The 24,214-nt window shown below is 45.1% G+C and overlaps 2 protein-coding genes and 1 gene segment (V, D, J or C); 2 read left to right on the top strand and 1 right to left on the bottom strand.

The window, feature by feature from the left end:
- Nucleotides 1-24,214, top strand: part of LOC137348552 (Ig heavy chain C region, secreted form-like) — a 703,592-nt gene that overhangs the window by 478,825 nt on the left and 200,553 nt on the right.
- On the bottom strand, nucleotides 4,611-6,839 carry LOC137348974 (oocyte zinc finger protein XlCOF19-like). Of its 3 annotated transcripts, none has more exons than XM_068014224.1 (2): nucleotides 6,769-6,839; nucleotides 4,611-5,384 (listed from the first exon to the last, which is right to left on the bottom strand). In XM_068014224.1, the coding sequence occupies exon 2, from the start codon at nucleotides 5,026-5,028 to the stop codon at nucleotides 4,690-4,692; it is 339 nt and encodes a 112-aa protein (XP_067870325.1). In that variant the 5' UTR covers nucleotides 5,029-5,384; nucleotides 6,769-6,839; the 3' UTR covers nucleotides 4,611-4,689. The 3 variants fall into 3 exon arrangements, with proteins under 3 accessions (XP_067870325.1, XP_067870326.1, XP_067870327.1); XM_068014225.1 differs by lacking the exon at nucleotides 6,769-6,839 and adding an exon at nucleotides 6,093-6,366; XM_068014226.1 differs by lacking the exon at nucleotides 6,769-6,839 and adding an exon at nucleotides 6,200-6,366.
- Nucleotides 6,473-23,482, top strand: LOC137348971 (gastrula zinc finger protein XlCGF57.1-like). Of its 5 annotated transcripts, XM_068014220.1 has the most exons (4): nucleotides 6,473-6,740; nucleotides 8,156-8,257; nucleotides 20,763-20,871; nucleotides 20,960-23,482. In XM_068014220.1, exon 4 carries the CDS (start codon nucleotides 21,318-21,320, stop codon nucleotides 21,990-21,992), a length of 675 nt encoding a protein of 224 aa, XP_067870321.1. In that variant the 5' UTR covers nucleotides 6,473-6,740; nucleotides 8,156-8,257; nucleotides 20,763-20,871; nucleotides 20,960-21,317; the 3' UTR covers nucleotides 21,993-23,482. The 5 variants fall into 5 exon arrangements, with proteins under 5 accessions (XP_067870321.1, XP_067870319.1, XP_067870320.1 ...); XM_068014218.1 differs by lacking the exon at nucleotides 20,763-20,871; XM_068014219.1 differs by lacking the exons at nucleotides 6,473-6,740; nucleotides 20,763-20,871 and adding an exon at nucleotides 6,965-7,145.

Raw genomic sequence — 24,214 nt, 5'->3', positions numbered from 1 at the left:
AGGAAGAACATGGAGAGACGGTATAAACTAAAGATACCATTCTAAAGGTGGTACAGGAGCAGAGGGACCTGGGTGTATATGTGTGTAAGTCATTGAAGGTGGCAGGACAGGTTGAGAGAGTGGTTAATAAAGCATATAGTATCCTGGACTTTATTAATAGGGGCAGAGATACAAGAGCAAGGAAGTTATGTTGAACTTGTATAAGACACTAGTTCGGCCTTAGCTGGAGTATTAGATTTAGAGATACAGCACCGAGTCTGTGCCGACCATTTACCACCCATTTTATACTAATCCTACACTAATCCCATATTCCTACCACATCCTCACCTGTCCCTATATTTCCCTACCACCTACCTATACTAGTGGCAATTTATAATGGCCAATTCACTTATCACCCTGCAAGTCTTTTGGCTGTGGGAGGAAATCAGAGCACCCGGAGAAAACCCACGCAGACACAGGGAGAACTTGCTGAAACTGTGAGGCTGCGGTGCTGTTTAGTTTAGTTTAGAGATACAGCACTGAAACAGGCCCTTCGGCCCACCGAGTCTGTGCCGACCATCAACCACCCATTTATACTAATCCTACGCTAATTCCATGTTCCTACCACATCCTCACCTGTCCCTATACTCGGGGCAATTTATAATGGCCAATTTACCGATCAACCTGCAAGTCTTTGGCATGTGGGAGGAAACCGGAGCACACAGAGGAAACCCACGCAGACACAGGGAGAACTTGCAAACTCCACACAGGCAGTACCCGGAATTGAACCCGGGTCACTGGAGCTGTGAGGCTGCGGTGCTAACCACTGCGCCGCCCTTATTGCATCCAGTCTGGGCACCGCACTTTAGGAATGACGTGAGGGCATTGGATGGAGTACAGAAAAGATTCACGAGAATGGTTGAGGGATGAGGAATTTCAGTTACGAAGATAGATTGGAGAAGTTAGGATTGTTTTCCTTGGAGAAGAGAAGGCTGAGAGGTGATTTGATAGAAGTATTCAAAGTCATGAGGGGTCTGGACAGAGTAGATCGAGAGAAACAGTCCCCACTCGTGAAAGGATCGAGAATGAGAGGGCACAGAGTTAAAGTACTATGATCCTGCACAAACTCTTAGCATCAATCTGCTAACCTCTGTTGTCCAAATTAATCCAGTTCTTACTGTCCAACATAGCCTCCAGTATTATGAGCAATATGCCACAAAGGATGATGATTGTGGTTGTTGGAGATCAATCATCTCAGCTCCAGAACATCACTGCAGGAGTTCTTCAGGGTAGTGTCCTAGGCCCAACCATCTTCAGCTCCTTCATCAATGACCTTCTCTCCATCATAAGGTCAGAAGTGGAGATGTTCACTGAATACGGTACAATGCTCAGTACAATATGCAACTCCTCAGATACTGAAGCAGGGATTTAATGCTTTATCAAACCTTCTGTCACACCAGTGACTTCACAGTGATAAGAGACTATTTAAATGTTTTGACCATAAGAAGAGCTTTAAAAGCAAACATCATCTGCTGGGACACCAGAGAGTTCACACTGCGGAGAGGTCATTCACCTGCTCTGTGTATGGGAAAAGATTCACTTGGTTAAGTAACCTCGCTTGACATCAACTTGCTCACACGGATAAGAGACCATTTAAATATCCCGACTGGGAAAAGAGCTTTGAAAGCACAAAGGATCTGCCGAGACACCAGAGGGTTCACACTGAGGAGAGGCCATTCACTTGCTCAGAGTATGGAAAGGAATTTAATCGATCATCCAACCTGCTGAGATACCAATGAGTTCACAATTGACTGCAAGGAATGGATTCTGCTCTTATCACATCCAGGACTGAACCATGTTCATTCCGACAGTCGGGGTCTATATCTGCTGATACTAATAATCCCAAAACTGGGATGGAATTTAATGTTCTGGCAATCTGTTTACTTTATTTTGTAACCTTTACTCTTCATATAAAGTATCTCCCTTCAGGCTATGCTCAAGGTTTTATGGGATGAAACCAATCAATAATCTACATGTACTTCTTTCAATTTATTATATTCTATTTGCCGCTCATGATGCGGTCTGCTCCACACTGGGAGACCAAACATAGATTGGTTGATCACTTTACGAAACACCTCTGTTCAGTCTGAAAGCTGGACCCTGAGCTTCTGGTTACTTGTTATTTTAATCACCATCCCACTCCCACTCTTATCTCTATCTTTGACCTTCTGCACTGTTTCAATGAAGCTGAATGGGAGCTCGAGGAACAGCAGCTCGTCTCTCAATTTCAACAGAGCTCCGCAGTTTCTGTACTGCAATAACGAGGTGGCGGTGACGTCATGGTAATGTCACTAATGTGGTAACTATAATGTTAAGACTCTGGGTGAACACAGTTTCAAATCTCACCATCACAGATGGTGGGATTGGATTTCAATTAATAAACAATTAAAAGCTTGTCCATTGATGACCATAAAACCCATCTGGTTCACTGCTGTCCTTTAGGGAAGAAAATCTGGTGTCCTTATCTGGTCTACCTTAACTACCAAATCTAGAGCCCATGGATGTCAAGGAGCCTACAGGGCAGAAAAAGAAAGCTTATGTCTGACACCAAGAACTCAACACTACAGAAAGCTGAGAGGAGTATAGAAAGTGGAGGGGTTGAACCAAAAAAGGAAATTCAGAAAGCAAAGAGAGGGCATGAAAGAATATCGGCAAACAAAATCAAGGTGAACCCAAAGAAATTTCATCAACACATTAAGACTAGGAGGATAATGAATGAAAGGGTAGGGCCCAACAAAAGACCAACATGGTAACATGTGTGTAGGGGCGGAAGATGGCATTGTTTTTAATAAATACTTGTGTCTGTCTTCACAAAAGAGGGGGACGGTGCAGATAATTGTAGTTAAGGAGCAAGAGTGTGAAGTATTGAATGTGACAAACATAGGGAGAGAAGATGTATTAATGGAATTAGCATCCTGACTTGGACATATATCACCATTCCTTCATCATCACTGGGTCAAATTCCTGCAGCTCCTTACATTGTGGTGCACCTTCACCACACGGACTGTAGCGGTTCAAGAAGAAAGCCCTTCTCAACTGGGGATTGGCAATATACACTGGCCTTGCTAGTGACACTCACGTCATAAGAATTATCATTTTTAAATCTGTATTTTTAATGAATTAAAAGGCTCTGCAGAAATACTTATTCCCAAATCAAGATTCTTTCCCATTGTTGGGACAGAGTCTGTTTCACAACCCAATCTCCCCGAGAATCTCCCTCCCTTATCACACTCACATCAGAAATTGTTGAGGCAACTGGGTTAAATCCAGCAGCTTATCCTCCATCTCCACTCCAGCTCAAACTCATGCAACAACAAAGACCTACACAGGAGGCCAGGGTCCGACTTCTGCACCTAATTTGCACCCTGATACAAACCGGCTCTGAATTGGTCCGTCTGTGTTTCTAAACTCGGTTCTGTCAGCAACACCTGCAATCAAACAAAAGCAAAATACTGCGGACGCTGGAAATCTGAAAAAGAGTAAATGCTGGAAATGCTCAGCAGGTCAGGCAGCATCTGTGAAGAGAGAAAAAGAGCTAACATTACCTTGCAGAGGCTGAGCGCCAACTCTCAGACACTTCTTTCTACCTCCCCTGGACCATGACCCCCTCCACTGAACATTAAGCTACGGTCTCCAGGACTGTCACTGATCTCATCTCCTCAGGAAATCTTCCCTCTACAGCTTCCAAACTCATAGTCCCACAACCCTGGACAGTCCACTTCTACCTCCTTCCCAAAATCCACAAACACGACTTTCCTGGTAGGCCCATCATTTCAGCCTATTCCTGTTACACTAAACTTATTTCTTCCTCTCTTGACTCTATTTTACGTCCCCTGGTCCAGTCTCTTCCCACCTACATCCGTGACTCTTCTGACGCCCTATGTCATCTCGACAATTTCCAGTTTCCTGGCCCGAACCCCCTCCTCTGGTTCACTAATGTCTTTTAGGGAAGGAAATCTGCCATCCTTACCTGGTCTGGCCTACGTATGACTCCAGACCCACAGCAATCTGAAATGACCTATGAGAAAACCTATCATTTGTCTGTTTATTTGACCCGAAAGACACTCAGGGACTAAAACGTTATTTTAACAAAACACGATTGCAGTCAGTTGGGAGGTGAACAGTGGGAACCGCCCACACCACTTACCACCTGTCTGGAATAGAAGCTATTTTGAAGAGCAGGGCAATTCTCCACAGAGTCTTAGCCAATAGTTATCAATCAACATCACTAAAACAGATTATCTGGGCATTATCACGTTGCTGTCTGTGGGAGCTTGCTGTGCGCAAATTAGCTGCCTCATTTCCTACTTACAATATTGGCTGCAATTTAAAAGAACTTCATTGGTTGCAAAGTGTTTTTTGACGTCCTGAAACGAGCTGCAAAAATACAAGTCTTTCTTTAACAAAGGAGAAAAGGCCCAAAAATGGAACAGTCAACAGCAACATTTCAATTAGTCTCCTCTTTCCCTGCAGAAAACAAATACTCCACACACTGTGTGATGCAAACAGAGCTGATTTATTCAATATTTATCCAGCCAGGTTAGAGAGCTATGAACATCATCAGAAATAAACCCCAACTGTTAGAATGAACATTGTTCAGTCCTGGATGTAATTAACAGCAACAATAACAGCAGAATCCAATCCCTGCAGTCACTTGTGAACTCCCTGGTATTTCAGCAGGTTGCCTGACTGAGTGAATCCCTTCCCACACGCAGAGCAGGTGAACGGCCTCTCCCCAGTGTGAGTGAGTTGGTGAATCACCAGCTCCTTTTTCCTTTTAAAGTCCTTCTCACAGTCAGAACATTTAAAAGGTTTGTCATCAGAGTGAACTCGCTGGTGTGTCACCAGGGTGAATGACTGAGCGAATCCCTTCCCACACATGGAGCAAGTGAACGGCCTCTCCCCAGTGTGACTGCGTCGATGAGTTTCCAGTTTTAACGGACATTTAAATCTCTTCCCACAGTCTCCACATTTCCACGGTTTCTCCATGGTTCGAGTGTCCTTGTTTCTTTGCAGGGTGGATGTTCAATTCAACCTCATCCACACACACAACACATGTACGGGTTCTCCCCACTGTGAATGATGTGATGTTTTTTCAGGCTGTGTAACTGGTTAAAGCTCTTTCCACAGTCAGTGCACTGGAACACTCTCACTCAGGTGTGTCTCGATGCTTTTCCAGTCAAACTGATGTTTGAAATCTTTTCTGACAGACAGAACAGACAAAGATTTCTCCTTCCGCATTCCAAGGACAATGATATTCAGGTCCTGATGAATCGAGTCGCTGTCAGATCTTGATGTGATGTTTAGTTTGAGTTTGCTGTATGTAAATCCTTCTCTTTTAAACCCTGTAAAAGGAGTTTAGAAAAGCCATCACTGTCAGTACAGGATAGAAAATCGCAACATTCTTTCCTCCTGCTTCCTGACCTACGATGACCGCACATGTTCCTGTTCCACATTTCTTCCGATAAAGATGACGGCCGTTAACCCAGGCCTGTCTCTGGGAGAGGTCCTGCAGCTGCCTCCCCACTCAGTACAAACACGGGACTGGAATGTTCTTATTCAGGGTTTGAGATCTACATCGGCTCTTTGTAAATTGGATAATGTTTCTTGTTTTATATTGGGACCTGGGACTACACTCTGTGTGCGAAGTCCACATTGCCCCAGGGCGTTTATTAACCCGCTCCCTCCAGCCTTCTCTATCCTGTTTCATTCCATTTCTCACATTTTGCTCTCACCCCTTCCCAATTTCCCAGAAGCACTATAGGGTTCCCCTTGTCCTCACCTTCCACCCCACCAGCCTCCAGATTTAACATATCATCCTCCATCCTTTCCCCCACCTCCTGTGTGATTCCACCAAACACATCTTTCCCTCCCTTTTCATCATACTGGTGGGACTGTTCCCTCTGTGACCCCCCTGGTCCAAACCTCTATCACATCCAGCATCCACTCCCCTTCCCATGCAAGCACAGGAGACATAACACCTGCCCTGTTCACGCCTTCCTTCTCACTGTCCAAGGCCACAAACACTCCCTCAAGGTCAAACAGAGATTTACTTGTATTTCTTTCAATTTAATATACTGCATTCACTGCCCACGATGCGGTTTCCTCTGCACTGCAGAGACCGAGATTAGGTGACTCCATTCAGTTCAGAAGCATATGCCTGAGGGAGGGCGGACCATGTTTCACCACCGCCGCCCTGGATAAAGTGGCGGCGGGAGCGGGTCGGGAAGGTATCCTGGTCACTCCTGCTCCATTTTACGCCCGCCACTCACCCCGCCACCATCCCGCTCGTCGGAGTGGCGTAAAATTCCAACCAATGAGTCAATGATTTTCTCTCCTGGTCACTGGGACCCTGAAGCCCCGCCCACTCTCTGTGTCGTCACCAAGACGGCCGCGCATGCGCTCGGCTCCTCGCTCAACCAAAATGGCGGCCGTTGGCCTGAGCCTGTTCCCAGGAAAAAGCACCGGAACTGCAAACGCGGGATCTGGAGTTTTTATTCGGGGCTTGCGGCCTACACCAGGTGTTTCTGAAGCAGCCCCGCCCACTCCATTCCCCCTCTGCGCATGCTCTAGATATAGTCCAGCACCGCGCCTGCGCTCCTATAATATGAATCGGGCAGTTTCACTTCCACGGGGAATGCTGATCAAAGGCAGGTTCAAACATTTCGGCTGTCTTTGTCAGGAGAAACGAATGGACACAAGTAAGTAAGCATTAAAATTAAAATGTACCTGCATAATATTTTCCTCAAAAAGAACTGCGAATAAGGTCCATCCCAGCTTACATAAGATTGTTTTTTTACAAAACTAACAATAGTGTGAAATGTTCTTTACAAAAGTGACGTCCATCTTTCTATGGGGCTGCGGTGCTTCATTTGACCTGGTTTAATCGTTCGTGCTGATTTGCCCCTATCAAAGATGGCGACGATGGGGGCGGGGTTTGACATTTCTCCCCGAGCGGAGCAGTTGCGCGAGTGGCGGTTGTCGAGGGTTCGCGAGGGATTTGTTTCCGCTTCGAGAAGTTTGAATGGGAAACGGTTTAACAGTTGCTTGTGTTGCCATGGGGGCGGGGCTTGGTAACGGTGCGAGCTCGAGCTGAGCAGCAGCAGGTGAGCGGCCAGGAGCAAGGCCGCGGAGAGAGCCTGGGGCTCGAGTGGGAGGCGGCAGCCGGTAGGCCCCGGGCTGGCGCCTCTCCTGGGGAGGACACCACTCTGACTGGGGCCACCCAAAACACTGAAACACGGGGATTTTAATGTCACAGCCTTTGACGGGGAGGCAATGGGTGCGAGAAAACCTGGTTGATAATTACTGAGCTTGGATGGGTTTTGGTGTCTCCAGTGGGTGGGCTTCAGATTTTCCACCAGTCCCTTTGAGGAAAGGACTGGCTGCAAGTTTTTACTAATTCATTCTTGGGATGTGGGCATCGCTGGTAAAGCTGGTATTTATTACCCTGTCCCTAGTCTCCCCTTGAGAAGGTGCTGGTGGTGGGCGGCTGCCTCCTTGAACTGGTTTCATACGACTGAGTGGTTCGTTCGGCCACTTCAGGGGCAGTTAATAGTCACCCATGTTAGTGTAAGACTTCAGTCACATATACAGACCCAGACCGGGTAAGGACAGCAGGTTTCCATCCCTCAAGGGGGCATTAATGAAACAATATTGCGCTAATTGGGAAAATGTGGACTATCCGGTCCTTTATCTCTTTGCTTGTTGTGGGATCTTGCTGTGTGCAGCTTGGGCTGCCCACGTTATCATACATTACAAGAGTAAGTACACATTTTAAAGGTACTTAATTGGATGTAAAGTGCTTTGGAACACCCTGAGGTCGGGGAAGGTGCTGTATAAATGAACATTCTTAGGTAATCCAGCAGCTTCATGGTCGCTTCTACTGACAACCGGCTTTTTTATTTCCAGTGGAGAGAGAAGCAGAGTTAACGTTTCAGGTCAATGACTGTTCTTCAGTTCTGAAGAAGGGTCTCTGACCTGAAACGTTAACTCTGCTTCTCTCTCCACAGATGCTGCCAAACCTGCTGAGTTTTTCCAGCACTTTCTGTTTTTATTTTAGATTTCTAGCATCCGCAGTATTTTGCTTTTATGTTTATTTCCATGTTTTGACTTCCAGTGCTCAAACTGCCATAGCGGGTTTCGAATTCTTGGCCTCTGGATTAATGTAACAGAACCACAACTGAGTGCTGCGTGACAGAGTGCTTAATTCGGGAATTTGGTAAGTATGGGTATTACAAGGGTTGATCTCTTTCTAAAATCTAGTAAAACCTAATAAAGGTGGCAGGGCAGGTGACGTGTTGCAGATGAAGCATGTAGGAGCTGGTGAATATCAGTGTGATCCACTGCAACCATATCTGCAGTAAGTGTCTGCAGCTTGAGGGACTTCGGCTCAGAGTTGATGAGTTGGAATCCGAGAATCGGACACTGCGATGCATTAGGGTAGGGGACAGTGCTTTGTTCCAGGAGGTAGTCACTCCCCTTAGGCTAGGTACTTCAGATTTGGTCCAAGGTCAGGGACAGGGGGATGTGACTGTGAGTGCGGCAAGTATGGGGACCCAGAAGGTAGCACTGGAGGAGCCTCGGCCCTTGCACTTGTCCAACAGGTTCAAGGTTCTTGTAGCTTGTGTGGACAAGATCAGGGACTGCAGGGTGGATGAGGAAACTGACCATGGCACCATGCTGCAGGGGGTCATTCAAGTTGGGGGAGTAAAAGCGAATGCAATTGTAGTAGGAACAGTATAGTTAAGGAGATGGATGCAGTTCTCTGCAGCCGAGAGCGTGAGTCCCGAATGCTGTGTTGCCTGCCTGGTAGCAGAGTAAGGACAGCAACTTGAGACTGGGGGTGAACTTGCAGTGGGAGGGGTAGGATCCAGTTGTTGTGGTACTTGTGGGTACAGACAACATAGGGAGGACTAAGAAAAAGGTTCTGCTGGGGGAGTATGCATATCTTAAATTTAAAAACAAGAACCACAAAGGTAATCTATCGCTGGATTATTATCTGAGCTATGAGCAAATTGGCTTAGGGTAAGTAAGATCAGAGAATTGAATGTGTGGCTCAAAGATTGGTGTGGGAGAAATGGGTTTTGATTCAGGATGCACTGGCACCAGTACTGGGGAAAGAGGTACCATTGTGACGGCCTTCACCTGAACCGTGCTGGTAGCAGTGTCCTGGTTAATCGTAATACTAGGGCTGCAGAGAGGGTTTTAAAATAAATAGTGGGGCTGAGGATTCAGGTGAGGGGACATTTAGAAAGTTAGTGACAAAGGACAAGGCAGGGTAGCAATACGGTTAATGAGAACCAGAGTGTGTGACAGGAAGGGATAAGAGAGTAAGAGTGCATCAGCAAATAAGGTCAGAGTAGGGAAAATGGTAAAAAGACAAAATTGAAGGCACTTTATCTGACTGCACGCAGCATTCACAACAAGATGGATGAATTGATATCATCATACCCATTTATTTCTATTTGTGCTATGATAGCCATTTCAGAGATGTTGTTGCAAGGCTGGGAGCTAAATATTGAAGAATATTTGACATTTCAAAAGGATAGGAAGAAAGGAAAAGGAGGTGGGGTAGCTCTGTTGTTAAAGAATAAAATCAGCACAGTAGTGAGAAATGATCTTGGCTCAAGATCAATATGTAGAATCAGTTTGGATGGAGCAAAGGAAAAAAGTCACTAGTGGGAATAGTTTTTCTTAACATCAGTGGTGGGTAAGGTTTCAGAAATAAGCAGGGAAAAAATAAACAAGCACTTGGAGAGTTTTGGGTTAATTAAGGAGAGCCAGTAAGGATTTGAAAAAGGCAGATCATATTTGACAAATCTAATTGAATTTCTTGATGAACTGACAGAGCAAGTTGATGAAGGGAATGCAGTGGATTTTGGCTGTATGGATTTTAAGAAAGCATTTGACAATGTACGACATAAAAAGCTGGTTAACAAAATTAAGGTTCATGGAATAGGAGGGTCAGTGTCAGCTTGGATTAAAAAAAACTGGTTTAAGAACAGCAAACAGCGAGTTGTAAATGGCAGTTTTTCAGCCTAGAGGATGGTGGTCAGTGGTGTTGCCCAAGGGTCATTGTGAGGACCACTGCTTTTTGATATAAATATGTGACTTGGATATTGGAATACTGAGTAAAATTTCAAAATTTGCAGATAGTCATTGACTTGTATAGCGCAGAAACAGGCCCTTCAGCGCACCGTGTCCACGCCAGCCATCAAGCCTATCTATTCTAATCCCATTTTCCAGCACTTGGCCTTCTATGCATTGGCATTTCAAGGCCTCATCTAAATACTACTTAAATGTTATGGGTTCCTGCCTCTACCACCCCTACAGGCAGTGTGTTCCAGATGCCAACCACCTTCTGGGTGAAAAAGAATTTTACAAACTTGAAGGTTTGGCAAACTGAGAATGATACCAGTTGACTGCAATAGGACACAGATAGGCTAGCAGAATGAACAGACTAGTGACAGATGGCATTTCATACAGAGAAGTGTGAGATGATGCATTTTGGTATAAGAAATAGGAAGAGGTCATATATACTTAATGGAACAGTTCTAAAGAGTGGACAGGGACAGAGGGACCTGTGGGTTCATACACACAGATCTTTGAAGCGGGCAGGACATATTGAGAGAGAAGTTAGCAAAGCATATGGGATCTTGGGCTTCAGAAATAGAAACATTGAGTACAAAGGCAGGCAAGTTATGCTCAAACTTTATAAAGCTCTGGTTTGGCTCCAACTGGAGTATTGCATCCAGTCCTGGTCACATTTTAGGAAGGATGTGAAGGTCCTTGAGAGGGTGCAGAGGAGATTTCTTTTAGTTAGTTTTCATGGGGTGTGGGGCATCGCTGGCAAGGCCAGCATTTGTTGTCCATCCCTATCTGCCCTTGAGAAGGTGGTGGTGAACTACCTTGAACTGCTGCAATTAATCTGGTGTAGGTCCACCCACACTGCTGTTAGGGAGGGAGTTCCAGGATTTTGATCCAAGTTAGGATGGTGTATGGCTTGGAGTGGGATTTGCATATGATGGTGTTCGTATGTGTCTGCTGTCCTTGTCCTTCTGGATGGAAGAGGTCACTGGTTTGGAAGTTGCTGTTGAAGGAGGCGTGGTGAGTTGCTGCAGTGTATCTTGCAGTATGTACCATCTACATCCACTGAGCATTGTTGGTGGAAGGAGTGAATGGGTTGCTTTGTCCTGGATGTTGTCAAGCTCCCTGAGTGGTGTTGGAGCCGCACTCATCCAGGTAAGTGGGGAGTATTCCATCACGCTGCGGTACGGGGGAGGCGGTGGCATCGTGGTAATGTCACTGGACTAGTAATAGAGGCCCAGGCTAATGCCCTGGGAACACAGGATAAATGGGTACTTTTCGGGTTGGCAAGCTGTAACCAGTGGAGTGCCACAGGGATCAGTGCTGGGGCCTTACCTATTTACAATCTATATCAAAGACTTGAATGAAGGAACCAAATGTATGGCAGCTTAATTTGCCAATGCAACCAAAATAGGAAAGAAAGTAAGTTGTCATGAGGAGGTGAAGAGTCTACAAAGGGATGCAGATAGTTTGTGAGTGTGCAAAATATTTGGCAGATGGAATGTTATGTGGGATAACATTAATTTGTTCCTTTTGGCAGGAAGAATAGAAAAGCAGTATACTATTTAAATGGAGAGGGATTGCATAACTCTGGTATCTGGGTGTCCTGGTACATGAATCACGAAATGTTACTTTGCAGGTACAGCAAGTGATTAGGAAGTCAAATGGAATGTTGGCGTTTATTGAAAGGGAATGGAACGTCCATACAAACATACAAATTAGGAGCAGGAGTAGGCCACTCGGCCCTTTGAGCCTGCTCCGCCATTCAATAAGTTCATGACTGAACTGATTACACCACATTTCCACCTACCTCCGATAATCCTCCACTGCCTTGCTTATCAAGAATCTATCTACTTCTGCCTTAAAAATATTCAGACTCTGCTTCAACCACCTTTTGAGGAAGAGAATTCCAAAGACTCTCAACCCTCTGTGAGAAAAAAAATTCTCCTCATCTCTGTCTTGTATGGGCAACCCCTTATTTTTAAACAGTTCAGTTCAGTTCAGAGATACAGCACTGAAACAGGCCCTTCCCCCTAGTTGTCGATTCTTCCACAAGGTGAAACATCTTTTCCACATCCACCTTGTCAAGAACCTTCAGGAACTTATCTGTTTCAATCAAGTCACCTCTTACTCTTCTAAATTCCACCGATACAAGCCTAGCCTTTCCAATCTTTCCTCATAAGACAGCCGACCCATTCCAGGTAAACCTTCTCTGTACTGCTTCCAAAGCATTTATATCCTTCCTTAAATAAGGTGACCAGTACTGTACACAGTACTGCAGAGGTGGTCTTGCCAATGCCCTGTATAGCTGAAGCATAACCTCCTACTGTTGTATTCAATTCCCCTCGCAATAAACAATAACATTCTGTTAGCTTTCCTAATTACATGCTGTGCCCTGCATACTAACCTTTTGCAGTTCATTCACTAGGACATACAGAACCCTCTGCATCTCAGAGCTCTGCAGTCTCACCATTTTGATGTGCTTCTTTGTTATTCTTTCTGGCAAAGTAGACAATTTCCCTCTTTCCCACATTGTACTCCGTTTGCCAGGTCTTTGCTCGCTCACTTAACCTATTTATATCCCTTTGTAGCCCCCTTATGTCCTCTTCACAAGTTACTTTCCTACCTATCTTTGTGTCATCAGCAAATTTAGCAACCATACCTTCGGTCCCTTCATCTAAGATATTTATATAAATTGTAAAAAGTTGAGGCCCCAGCACAGATCTCTGTGGCGCACCACTCGTTGCATCTTGCCAACCAGAAAATGACCCATTTATGCCTACACTGTTTCCTGTTAGCTAACCAATCTTCTATCCATGCCAATATGTCACCATGAACTTTTATTTTCTGCAGCAACTTTTGATGTGGCACCTTATCAAATGCCTTCTGGAAATCTAAGTACAATACATCCACCAGTTCCCCTTGATCCACAGCACATGTAACTCCCTCAAAGAACACCAATAAATTGGTTGAACATGATTTCCCTTTCACAAACCATGTTGACTCTGCCTGATTACCTTGAATTTTTCTAAATGCCCTGCATAACGTCTTTAATAATAGCTCCTAACATTTTCCCTACGAGAGATGTTAAGCTAACTGGCCTGTAGTTTCCTGCTTTCTGTCTCCCTCCCTTTTTGAATAAAGGAGTTACATTCGCTATTTTCCAATCTAACGGAACCTTCCCGAATCTAGGGAATTTTGGAAAATTAAAACCAACGCATCAACTATCTCACTAGCCACTTTTCACACCCTAGGATGAAATTCATCAGGCCCCGGGGAGTTGTCAGCCTGCGGCTCCAACAATTATTTCACTACCACTTCCCTAGTGATTGTAATTTTCTTGAGTTCCTCCCTACCTTCCATTTCCTGACTTACATCTAATACTGGGGTGTTACTTGTATTCTCAATAGTGAAGGCCGATGCAAAATATCTGTTCAATTCATCTGCCATTTCCTTATTATCCATCATTAATTCCCCAGACTCACTTTGTATAGGACCAATGCTCACTTTGTTAACTACTTTTTAAAATATCAAAGAAACTCTTACTATCTGTCTTTATATATCTAGCTAGCTTTCTCTTGTACTTTAATTTTACCTTCCTTATCAATTTTTTAGTCGTTCTTTGCTGTTTTTTATATTCTGTCCCATCTTCTGACCTGCCTCCCATCTTTGCACAATTATAGGCTCTTTCTTTAAGTTTGATACTATCTTTAACTGTTTTAATTAACCACAGATGGCGGGTCCCACTTTTGGAATTTTTATTTCTTGTTGAAATGTATCTATTCTTTGTATTCTGAAATAGCCCCTTAAATGTCTGCCACTGTATCTCTATTGACCTATCCCTTAACCTGATTTGCCAGTTGACTTTAGGTAGCTCTGCTTTTATACCCTCATAATTGCCCTTATTTAAGTTTAAAATATTAGTTTTGGACCCACTCTTCTCTCCCTCAAACTGAATGTACAATATAATCATATTATGATCACTGCGACCTAGGGATGCCTTGACTATGAGGTCATTAATTAATCCTGATCATTGTATAATACCAGGTCTAGCGTAGCCTGCTGTCTGGTTGGCTCTAGAACATATTGTTCCAAGAAATTATCCCGAAAACAATCTGTACTCCTCACCTAGGCTACCTCTGCCCATCTGATTTTTCAAGTCTATATGTAGGTTAAAATCTCCCATATTTATCTTTCTGCGAAGCTGCCATCCTGCGGTGTGGTTAGTGTTAGATGGCCTGTACACCACTCCCACAAGTGACTTCCTGCCTTTATGATTTCTCATCTCTACCCAAACTGCTTCTACATCCTGGTTTCCTGAACTTAGGTCATCCCTCTCTATTGCGCTAACATTAACAAAGCTACATCCCCACCTTTTCCTAGCTTCCTGTCCTTCCTAAATGCCATGTATCCTTCAATATTCAGGTCCCAATCTATGTCGTTCTGCAGCCATGTCTCTGTTATGGCCATCAGATCGTACTGATTTATTTCTATTTGCACTCTCAGTTCATCTGTTTTGTTTCGAATGCTACGTGCAGATACAGAGCCTTTTGTTTTGTCCTTTTATTATTTTTGTAACCTCTAGCCTTATCTGTTGATTTACTCTTAGATTTGTACACTCTGCCCCTTCCTGTCTCAGTCTATCATTTCCCATATTAATACCTTTCTCTCTTGCCTTGTCTCTACTCCTTGATTTACCATATCTTCCCAAATTTGATCCCTTGCCCCCACTATTAAGTTTAAAACCCTCTCTACTTCCCTAGTTATGTGGCTCGTAGAACACCGGCTCCAGTACGGTTCCGGTGTAGACCGTCCCAACGGTACAACCACCACTTTCCCCAGTACTGGTGCCCGTGCCCTACGAACCGGAATCCACTTCTACCACACTGGGCTTTGAGCCATGTATTAATTTCTCTAATCTTATTTGCCCTATGCGAATTTGCACCTGGCTCAGATAATCCAAAGATTATTACTTTTGAGGTTACGCTTCTTAACTTGGCACCTAGTTCCTCATACTGATTATGTAGAACCTCTTTCCTTGTCCTGTCTGTGTAATTGGTACCGACTTGGACCACGACGGCTGAATCCTCTCCCTCCCACTGTAAGTCCTCTCCAGCCCTGAGCAGATATCCCGGACCCTGGCACCGGGCCAGCAACACAGCTGTCTGGACTCTTGCTCTGTGCTGCAGAGAATAGTGTCAATCCCCCTAACTATACTGTCCCCTACAACCACTACATTCCTTTTTTTCTTCCTCCACTTGAATGGCTTCCTGTACCATGGTGCCATGGTCAGGTTACTCATCCACCCTGCAGCCCTCACTGTCATCCAAACAAGCTGCACAGTGGCGCAGTGGTTAGCACCGCAGCCTCACAGCTCCAGGGACCCGGGTTCGATTCTGGGTACTGCCTGTGTGGAGTTTGCAAGTTCTCCCTGTGTCTGCGTGGGTTTCCTCCGGGTGCTCCGGTTTCCTCCCACATGCCAAAGACTTGCAGGTTGATAGGTTAATTGGCCATTATAAAAAATTGCCCCTAGTATAGGTAGGTGGTAGAGAAATAGAGGGACAGGTGGGGATGTAGTAGGAATGTGTAGGATTAGTATAAATGGGTGGTTGATGGTCGGCACAGACTCGGTGGGCCGAAGGGCCTGTTTCAGTGCTGTATCTCTAAACTAAACTAAACTAAACCTCAAATCTGTTGGACAATAAAAGTAGGGAAGTTTTACTGCAGCTGCACAAGACTTTTGTGAGACAACATCTGGAATACTGTGTACAGTTTTGGTCTCATTTTAAAAAAGGATATAATTGTGTTAGTTCAGGGAAGGTTCAATCAATTCATTCCTGGGATGAAGAGCTTATCTTATGGAGAAAGGTTGAACAGGTTGGGCCCATGCCCATTGAAGTTTAGGAAAATGAGAGGTGATCTTATTGAAGCATGTAAGATCCTGAGGGGACTTGATAGAGTGGATCCTGTGAGGATGTTTCCTCTTGTAGGGGAGACTAGAACTATGGGTCACATTTTAAGAATGAGAGGACTGCCTTTTAAGACGGAGATGAGGAGAACTTTTTTTGTCTGTGAGTCTTTAGTCTGTGGAATTCTCTTCCCCAGAAAGCAGTGGAGGCTAGGTTATTGAAAATATTCAAGGCTGAGTTAGACAGGTTTTTGATAAACAAGGGAGTCGAGCGTTCTGAGGGAGAGTGGAAACGGACAGGAAAATGGAGTTGAGACCACAACCAGATCAGCCATGATCTTATCAAATGGCGGAGCAGGCTCGAAGGGCTGAATGGTCTACTCCTGTTCCTAAGTCCTATGTTCAAATCCCACCATAGCAGCTGATGAAAATCAAATGGAATTAATTAATTAAAATCTGGAGTTGAAAGCTAGTATCAGTAATGGTGCCATGAAACTATCATTGTCATTAAAACCCAACTGGTTCACTGATGTCCTTTTAGGGAAGGAAATTTACCGTCTTTACCTAGTCTGGCCGACATGTGACTCCCAACCCACAGCAATGTGGTTGACTATTAAGTGAAATAGCTTAGCAAGCCACTCAGTTCATGGGTAATTAGGGATGGGCAACAAAAACCAGCAACGTCTGCATCCATGGAAAAATAATATATAAAAAAAACTTGTGCCTTGTAGACGGTAGACAGGCTTTGGCGAGTCGGGAGGTGAGTTACTGCAGAATTCCCACCCTCTGACCTCTTCTGGTCAATAGTAACCCCCAGGATATTGATAGTGGGGAATTCAGCGATAGTAATGCTGTTGAATATCAAGACGAGAGGGTTAGATTCTCTCTTGTTGGAGCTGGTCATTACCTGGCACTTGTGTGACGTGAATGTTACTTACCAGTTGTCAGCCCATTACCAGAATGGTTCCAGGGAATAGGCAATTTTAGCTACAAGGCTAGGTTGGAGAATCTGGGGTTGTTCTCCTTGGAGCAAAGTAGATTGAGGGGAGATTTAATAGAGGTGTGCAAGATTATTACTGGTTTGAATAGGGTAGACAAAAGCTGTTCCCATTAGCTGATGGTACAAGGACCAGTGGACCCAGATTTAAGGTTTTGGATGAGAGATGTAGGGGGATTATGAAGAAGAACTTTTTTTATACAGCATGTGATATTGACCTGCAACTTGCTGCCTACGAGGGTGGTGGAAATGGAGACAATGATAAGAGTTCAAAAGTAAATTGGATGGACACTCGAGGGAAATAAACCTGCTGGGTTATGGGGATAAGGTGGTGGAGTGGGACTGACTGGATGGCTTTGCAGAGTATGGACTCAGTGGGCTGAATGGCTTCCTTCTATGCTGTAATGACTGAGTTCAAGTGGGCAAAGGGATTTACTCAGTAATGTTGATGTGGCATTTGGTACAGTGTTGCACAACAGACTTGTGTGCAATTTTATTTTTACTGTTTGTTCATGGGATATGGGCATCTCTGGCTAGGTGAGCATTTGTTGCCCATCCCTAATTTCCCTTGAGAAGGTAGTGGTGAGCTGTCTTGAACCGCTGCAGTCTTTGGGGTATAGGTACACCCACAGTTCTTTTGGAAGTGAGTGTGGGAATAGATTTGGTTGTTCACCTCACCTAACAGACCAGGGACTGGTTCTACTCTAACTGCTACTGTTAATCACATGCAGGACAGAATTATGGCAGAGGGCACTTCCGCTTGGGTTTCTGTATCAATTGATTATTAACTGTATATCTTGGCTGTTTGACTCCAATCGCAATCGGATTATACCATTTTACTGAACAGAAAATAAGCTTTCAATGGCCGAGCTGTTGCCCAGCATGCCCTGCGGTGCAGAATGTGCCCGATCCTCATTGCGGGAGCCCCCGCACAGGCGCGGTGTGAGCTGTGACTGGAGCATGCGCAGTGTGGATGCTGGAGCTGGACGGAAATGATTGTGTCGGATCCGCAGCGGGTGAGAAAACACGGAGTGCAGCAGAGGATTGGAGTGGGCGGTGAGGCTTCATAAACACCTGGGGTTGGCCTCAGACCCCAAATAAGAATAAGGTCCTGCGTTTGCACCGAGTGGCGCGGCAGCTGCGGGGCTTTTCCTGGTGACAGGCCCGGGTTAATTGCCGCCATGTTTACAGCAGGCAATGTGCAGTAGAGGCGCGGTCATTCGGGGCCAGTAAGCAGGAACGTTGTCAATTTCTATGCTGGACTGACAGTAATGGCTTTTGTAAACTGAGAAATTATAGCTTTAGGGAAAGATTGAACAAGGTAGAGTTTTTTTTTTATTTAGAAAACAAGACAACGGCGACGTGATAGAGCTCTTTAAAATTTATCAATGGTTTGGACAGGGTGGACGTGGAGAGAATGTTTCCATTTCTGAATGAATCCAAATCTAGGGTTCCATTAATACAGTTACTAATAAATCCAGCAGGGAAATAAGGAGATATTTCTTTACTCAGTGTGCGTAAAATGTGGATGTGGTTAGTAAGGCATTTGATAAGGTCACGCATGGCAGACTGGTCAGTAAAATGAAAGCCCATGGGAAACGGGAATGTGGCAGGTTGGATCCAAAATTGGCTCGGGGACAGGAAACAAAGGTGGACGGATGTTTTAGTGAATGAAAAGCTGTTTCCATTGGCGTTCCACAGGACTCAGTGCTGGGTCCCTTGCTTTTTGTGGTATTTTTTTTTCCTTTTGGGCCTCCTTATCTTGAGACAATGGATACGCGCCTGGAGGTGGTCAGTGGTTTGTGAAGCAGTGCCTGGAGTGGCTATAAAGGCCAATTCTAGAGTGACAGGCTCTTCCACAGGTGCTGCAGAGAAATTTGTTTGTCGGGGCTGTTGCACAGTTGGCTCTCCCCTTGCGCCTCTGTCTTTTTTCCTGCCAACTACTAAGTCTCTTCGACTCGCCACATTTTAGCCCTGTCTTTATGGCTGCCCGCCAGCTCTGGCGAACGCTGGCAACTGACTCCCACGACTTGTGACCAATGTCACAGGATTTCATGTCGCGTTTGCAGACGTCTTTAAAGTGGAGACGTGGACGGCCGGTGGGTCTGATACCAGTGGCGAGCTCGCTGTACAATGTGTCTTTGGGGATCCTGCCATCTTCCATGCGGCTCACATGGCCAAGCCATCTCAAGCACCGCTGACTCAGTAGTGTATACTAGCTGGGGATGTTGGCCGCCTCGAGGACTTCTGTGTTGGAGATACGGTCCTGCCACCTGATGCCAAGTATTCTCCGGAGGCAGCGAAGATGGAATGAATTGAGACGTCGCTCTTGGCTGGCATACGTTGTCCAGGCCTCTCTGCCATAGAGCACGGTACTGAGGACACAGGCCTGATACACTCGGACATTTGTGTTCCGTGTCAGTGCGCCATTTTCCCACACTCTCTTGGCCAGTCTGGACATAGCAGTGGAAGCCTTTCCCATGCGCTTGTTGATTTCTGCATCTGGAGACAGGTTACTGGTGATAGTTGAGCCTAGGTAGGTGAACGCTTGAACCACTTCCAGAGCGTGGTCGCTAATATTGATGATTAGAGCATTTCTGACGTCCTGCCCCATGATGTTCGTTTTCTTGAGGCTGATGGTTAGGCCAAATTCATTGCAGGCAGCCGGGGACAGGAAACGAAGGTGGACGGGTGTTTTAGTGAATGAAAAGCTGTTTCCATTGGCGTTCCACAGGACTCACTGTTGGGTCCCTTGCTGTTTGTGGTATATATTAATGATTTGGACTTAAATGTGAGAGGCTTGATTGGCAAATTTGCTGATGACACAAAAATTGGTTGTGTAGTTGATAGTGAAGAGGATGGCTGTAGATTCCAGAATGATATCAATGGTTTGGTTGAGTGGGCGAAAAAATGGCAAATGGAATTCAATCCGGTGAAGTGTGAGGTAATATACTTGGGGAGGGCAAATAAAGGAAGGGAATACACAATAAACGGGAGAATGTTGAGAGGGGTAGAAGAAGTGAGAGACCTTGGAATGCATGCCTACAGATCCCTAAAGGTGGCAGGACAGGTAGATAAAGTGGTGAAGAAGGCATATGGAATGCTTTCCTTTATTGGCTGAGGTATAGAATGCAAAAGCAGGGATGTAATGCTGGAACTGTATAAAACGCTAGTTCGGCCACAGTTGGAATATTGCGTATAGTTCTGGTCACCACATTACAGGCAGGACATAGTTGCTCTGGAGAAAGTACAGAGGAAATTTACAAGAATGTTGCCAAGGCTTGAAAGTTACAGTTATGAGGAAAGATTGGATAGACTAGGGTTATTTTCCTTAGAACAGAGGAGGCTGAGGGGTGACTTAATAGAGGTGTACAAAATTATGATGGACCTAGTTAGAGTAGACTGGAAGGGTCTGTTTCCCCTAGCCGAGAGATCAGTTACCAGGGGCACAGATTTAAGGTGATTGCTAGAATGATTAGAGGGGACAGGAGGAAAAACTTTTTCACCCAGAGGGTGGTGGGTGTCTGGAATTCACAGCCAGGAATGGTGGTGGAGGCAGAAACCCTCAATTCTTTTAAAAGGTACCTGGACATGCACCTGAAGAGCTGTAATCGGCAAGGCTATGGACCAGGTGCTGGAAGGTGGAATTAGATTGAGCGGCTAGTTTTCGGCCGGCACAGACACGGCAGGCTGAATGGCCTCCTTCTCTGCTGTAATTTTTCTATGTTTCAGGCAAATAGTTGAGATGCTTTCAAGAAGAAACTAGAAAAACAGAACAAAATGAATAAAAAGACCTGCTGAAAGGCTGAAATGAGGTAGATGGAAGAGGAGCAGACACGAGGTGAAAAAGCATCAGCAGAAACTAGTTGGACTGAATGGCTTGTTTGTGCACTGTGTAGTCTGTTATTCTATGTAATCTCCTTTTACAGAGGATTAGAAGGGCAGGATTTGCACACGGGAAACTCAAGTCAAACATCACATCAAGATCTGACAGTCACTCGATCATCAGGATCTGAATATCATCATCCTTTGAATGTGGAAGGAGAAATGTTTGTCTGTTTTGTCTGCGAGGAAAGATTTTAAACATCAGTGTGACTGGAACAGCACCAAGACACACACCCGAGTGAGGGTGTTCCAGTGCACTGACTGTGGAACGAGCTTTCACCAGTTACACAGCCTGAAAGTAAATCACCCCATTCACAGTGGGGAGAACCGTACATGTGTTCTGTGTGTGGCTGAGGTTTAAACTGATCGTCCAGCCCAGAGGGACACGAGGAAACTCGCACCATGGAGAAACCGTGCAAATGTGGAGACTGTGGGAAGGGATTCAATTACCCATGCCAGCTGGAGACTCATCGACGCAGTCACAGTGGGGAGAGGCCCTTCACCTGCTCTATATGTGGAAAGGGATTCATGAATTCATCCCACCTGCTGAAACACCGGCGAGTTCACACTGGGGAGAGACCGTTCACATGCTCTGTGTGTGGGAAGAGATTCCCTAATCCATCCTCCCTGCTGACACACCAACTTGTTCACACAGATAAGAGAGCTTTTAAATGTTCTGACTGTGAGAAGAGATTTAAAAGTAAAAACTATCTTCTGCAACACCAACGCACTCACACTGGGGAGAGGCCATTCACATGCACTAACTGTGGGAAGGGATTTACTAATCTATCCACCCTGCTAAAACACCAGCGAGTTCACACTGGGGAGAAGCCATTTACCTGCTCTGTGTGTGGGAAGGGATTCACTCAGTCGTCCCACCTCCAAACACACCAACTTGTTCACACAGATAAAAGACCTTTTAAATGTTCCAACTGTGAGAAGAGATTTAAAAGTAAAGGCAACTTGCTGAAACATCACCAAGTTCACACTGGAGAGAGGCCGTTCACCTGCTGTGAGTGTGGGAAGGGATTTGCTGATTCAAGTAATCTGCTGAGGCACCAGCGAGTTCACAAGTGACTGCAGGGTTTGAATTCTGTTGCTGTTATTGCTGCTGTTAATCACATCCGGGGCTGAATCCTGACTGGAAGCTCGTTTTCAGTTGGGTTTCCACAGGGCTCAGTACCAGGCCACTTAGTTCTCATTGTATGTATCAATAATTTAGACTTAAGTGTAGGGGGGCACGATTAAGAAGTTTGCCGATAATACAAAACGGGTCATGTGGTTGACTTTGAGTAAGAAAGCTGCAGACTGCAGGAAACTATCAATGGACTGGTCAGATGGGCAGAAAACTGGCAAAGGGAATTTAACTGGGAAAGTGAGAGAATGCATTTGGGGAGAACAAATAAGATGAGGGAATAAACAGTGAATGATAGGATTCTGCAAAGTGTAGAAGAACAGAAGGACCATGGAGTACATATCCACAGATGTCTGAAGGTAGTAGGGCAGGTAGATAAAATGGTGAGGAAGGCATACGGGATACTTTCCTTTAGTCGTACAAGAGCCAGCATTTATTGCCCATGTCAAATTGCCCTTGAACTGAGAGCCTTGCTAGGCCATTTAAAAGTCAACCACATTGCTGTGGGTCTGAAGTCACATGTCGGTCAGGACATTAGTGAACCGGATGGGTTTTTACAACAAACGACAATGGTTTCATGGCCATCATCAGACCAACTTTTTTTAGTTCCAGATTTATTATTAATTGATTTCAAATGTCACCATCTGCTGGGGTGGGATTCAAACCTGTGTCCCCAGTGCACTTGCCCAGGCCTCTGGATTACTAGTCCAGTGACATTACCACTACATCACCATCTCCCCTAAAGTTAAACCACTGCCAGAATACATGGACAGTTCTGGTTACTGCATTATCGGGTAAGTGTGATCACACCAGAGAGGGTGCAGAGGAGATTTATGAAGATGTTGTCAAGACTGGAGAATTTTAGCGATGAGGAAAGATTGGATAGGCTGGGGTTGTTTTCTTTGGAACAGAGGAGGCTGAGGGGAGATTTAATTGAGATGTATAAAATTATGCAGGGCCTAGATATAGCGGATAGGAAGGACCTGTTTCTCTTTGTGGGGAGGTTAATAACCAAGGGGCATAGATTTGTAGTAATTTGCAGAAGCATTAGAAGGAAATGGAGAAATCATTTCACTGGGAGGGTGCTGGAGTTCTGGAACTCACTGCCTGAAAGGGTAGTCGAGACAGAAACCCTCATCACATTTCAAAGTCACTTGGACACGCGCTTGGGTTTCTGTAACCTACAGGGCAATGGACCAAGAGCTGGAAAGTGGGATTAGGCTGGATAGCTCTGTTTTTGCTGGCAGATATATGATGGGTCAAATGGCCTCCTTCTGCTCCCTATGTTATCTGTTTCTATTCTGATAGTTGGGGATTGTTTCTGCTGATATCCTCTCCATTTGGGCTGGATGTTAATATTCTGGATAAATTATAAATAAATCAACTTTGAAACACATTGTTGTAGATTTTTGTCTTTCCCACCTGAGTGTTTCACATCACCTGGCTGGAGCTCAGAAAGGACAAGCGGCGTTGGGGGGAGAAGGATCGTATGGCAGGAGCAGAATTTCAGCTTGGACACAGTCCATCAGGGTCACACTGAGAGGGACAAATGGCACTTTGGTCTTTCTCGTCTTTCTTCACTGACAGCAAAGTCCCCGTGTGGGTTAATCCTGAGGCGTGTAAGACATGTGACCCAGCTGCTCTCTTCCATGGTTCAGGGCTCATAGTCGTACATGACAGAAACAGGCCCTTCGGCCCAAGGCATCCATGCCGACCATAAAGCCTATCTATACTAATCCCACCCCCCTTCATTAATTCCATATCACTCTATGCCTTGCTCATTCAAGTATTTGTCCAGATGCCTCTTAAATGTTAGATCCCCTTTAAACCTCCTCCCTCTCACCTTAAATCTATGCCCTCTAGTTTTAGTCACCCCTACCATGGGAAACAGACTCTGGCTTTCTACCCTATCTATGCCTCTCATAATTTTATATACCTCTATCATGTCCCCTTTTGGCCTCCTCCGCTTCAGGGAAAACAGACCCAGCCTATCCAATCTCTCTTTATAACTCGAGCCCTTCAAACCAGGCAACATCCTTGTGAATCTTTTCTGCACCCTCTCTAGCTTAATCACATCTTTCCTGTAGTGCGGCGACCAGAACTGCACACAGTACTCCAAATGCGGCCCAGCCAACATTATGTACAACTGTAACATGACGTCCCA

The sequence above is a fragment of the Heterodontus francisci genome, chromosome 34 (assembly GCF_036365525.1).
Source record: "Heterodontus francisci isolate sHetFra1 chromosome 34, sHetFra1.hap1, whole genome shotgun sequence".
Classification (NCBI taxonomy): Eukaryota; Metazoa; Chordata; class Chondrichthyes; order Heterodontiformes; family Heterodontidae; genus Heterodontus; species Heterodontus francisci.
The sequence above is the reverse complement of the archived record's forward strand: the minus strand, read 5'-3'. Positions and strand labels throughout refer to the sequence as shown.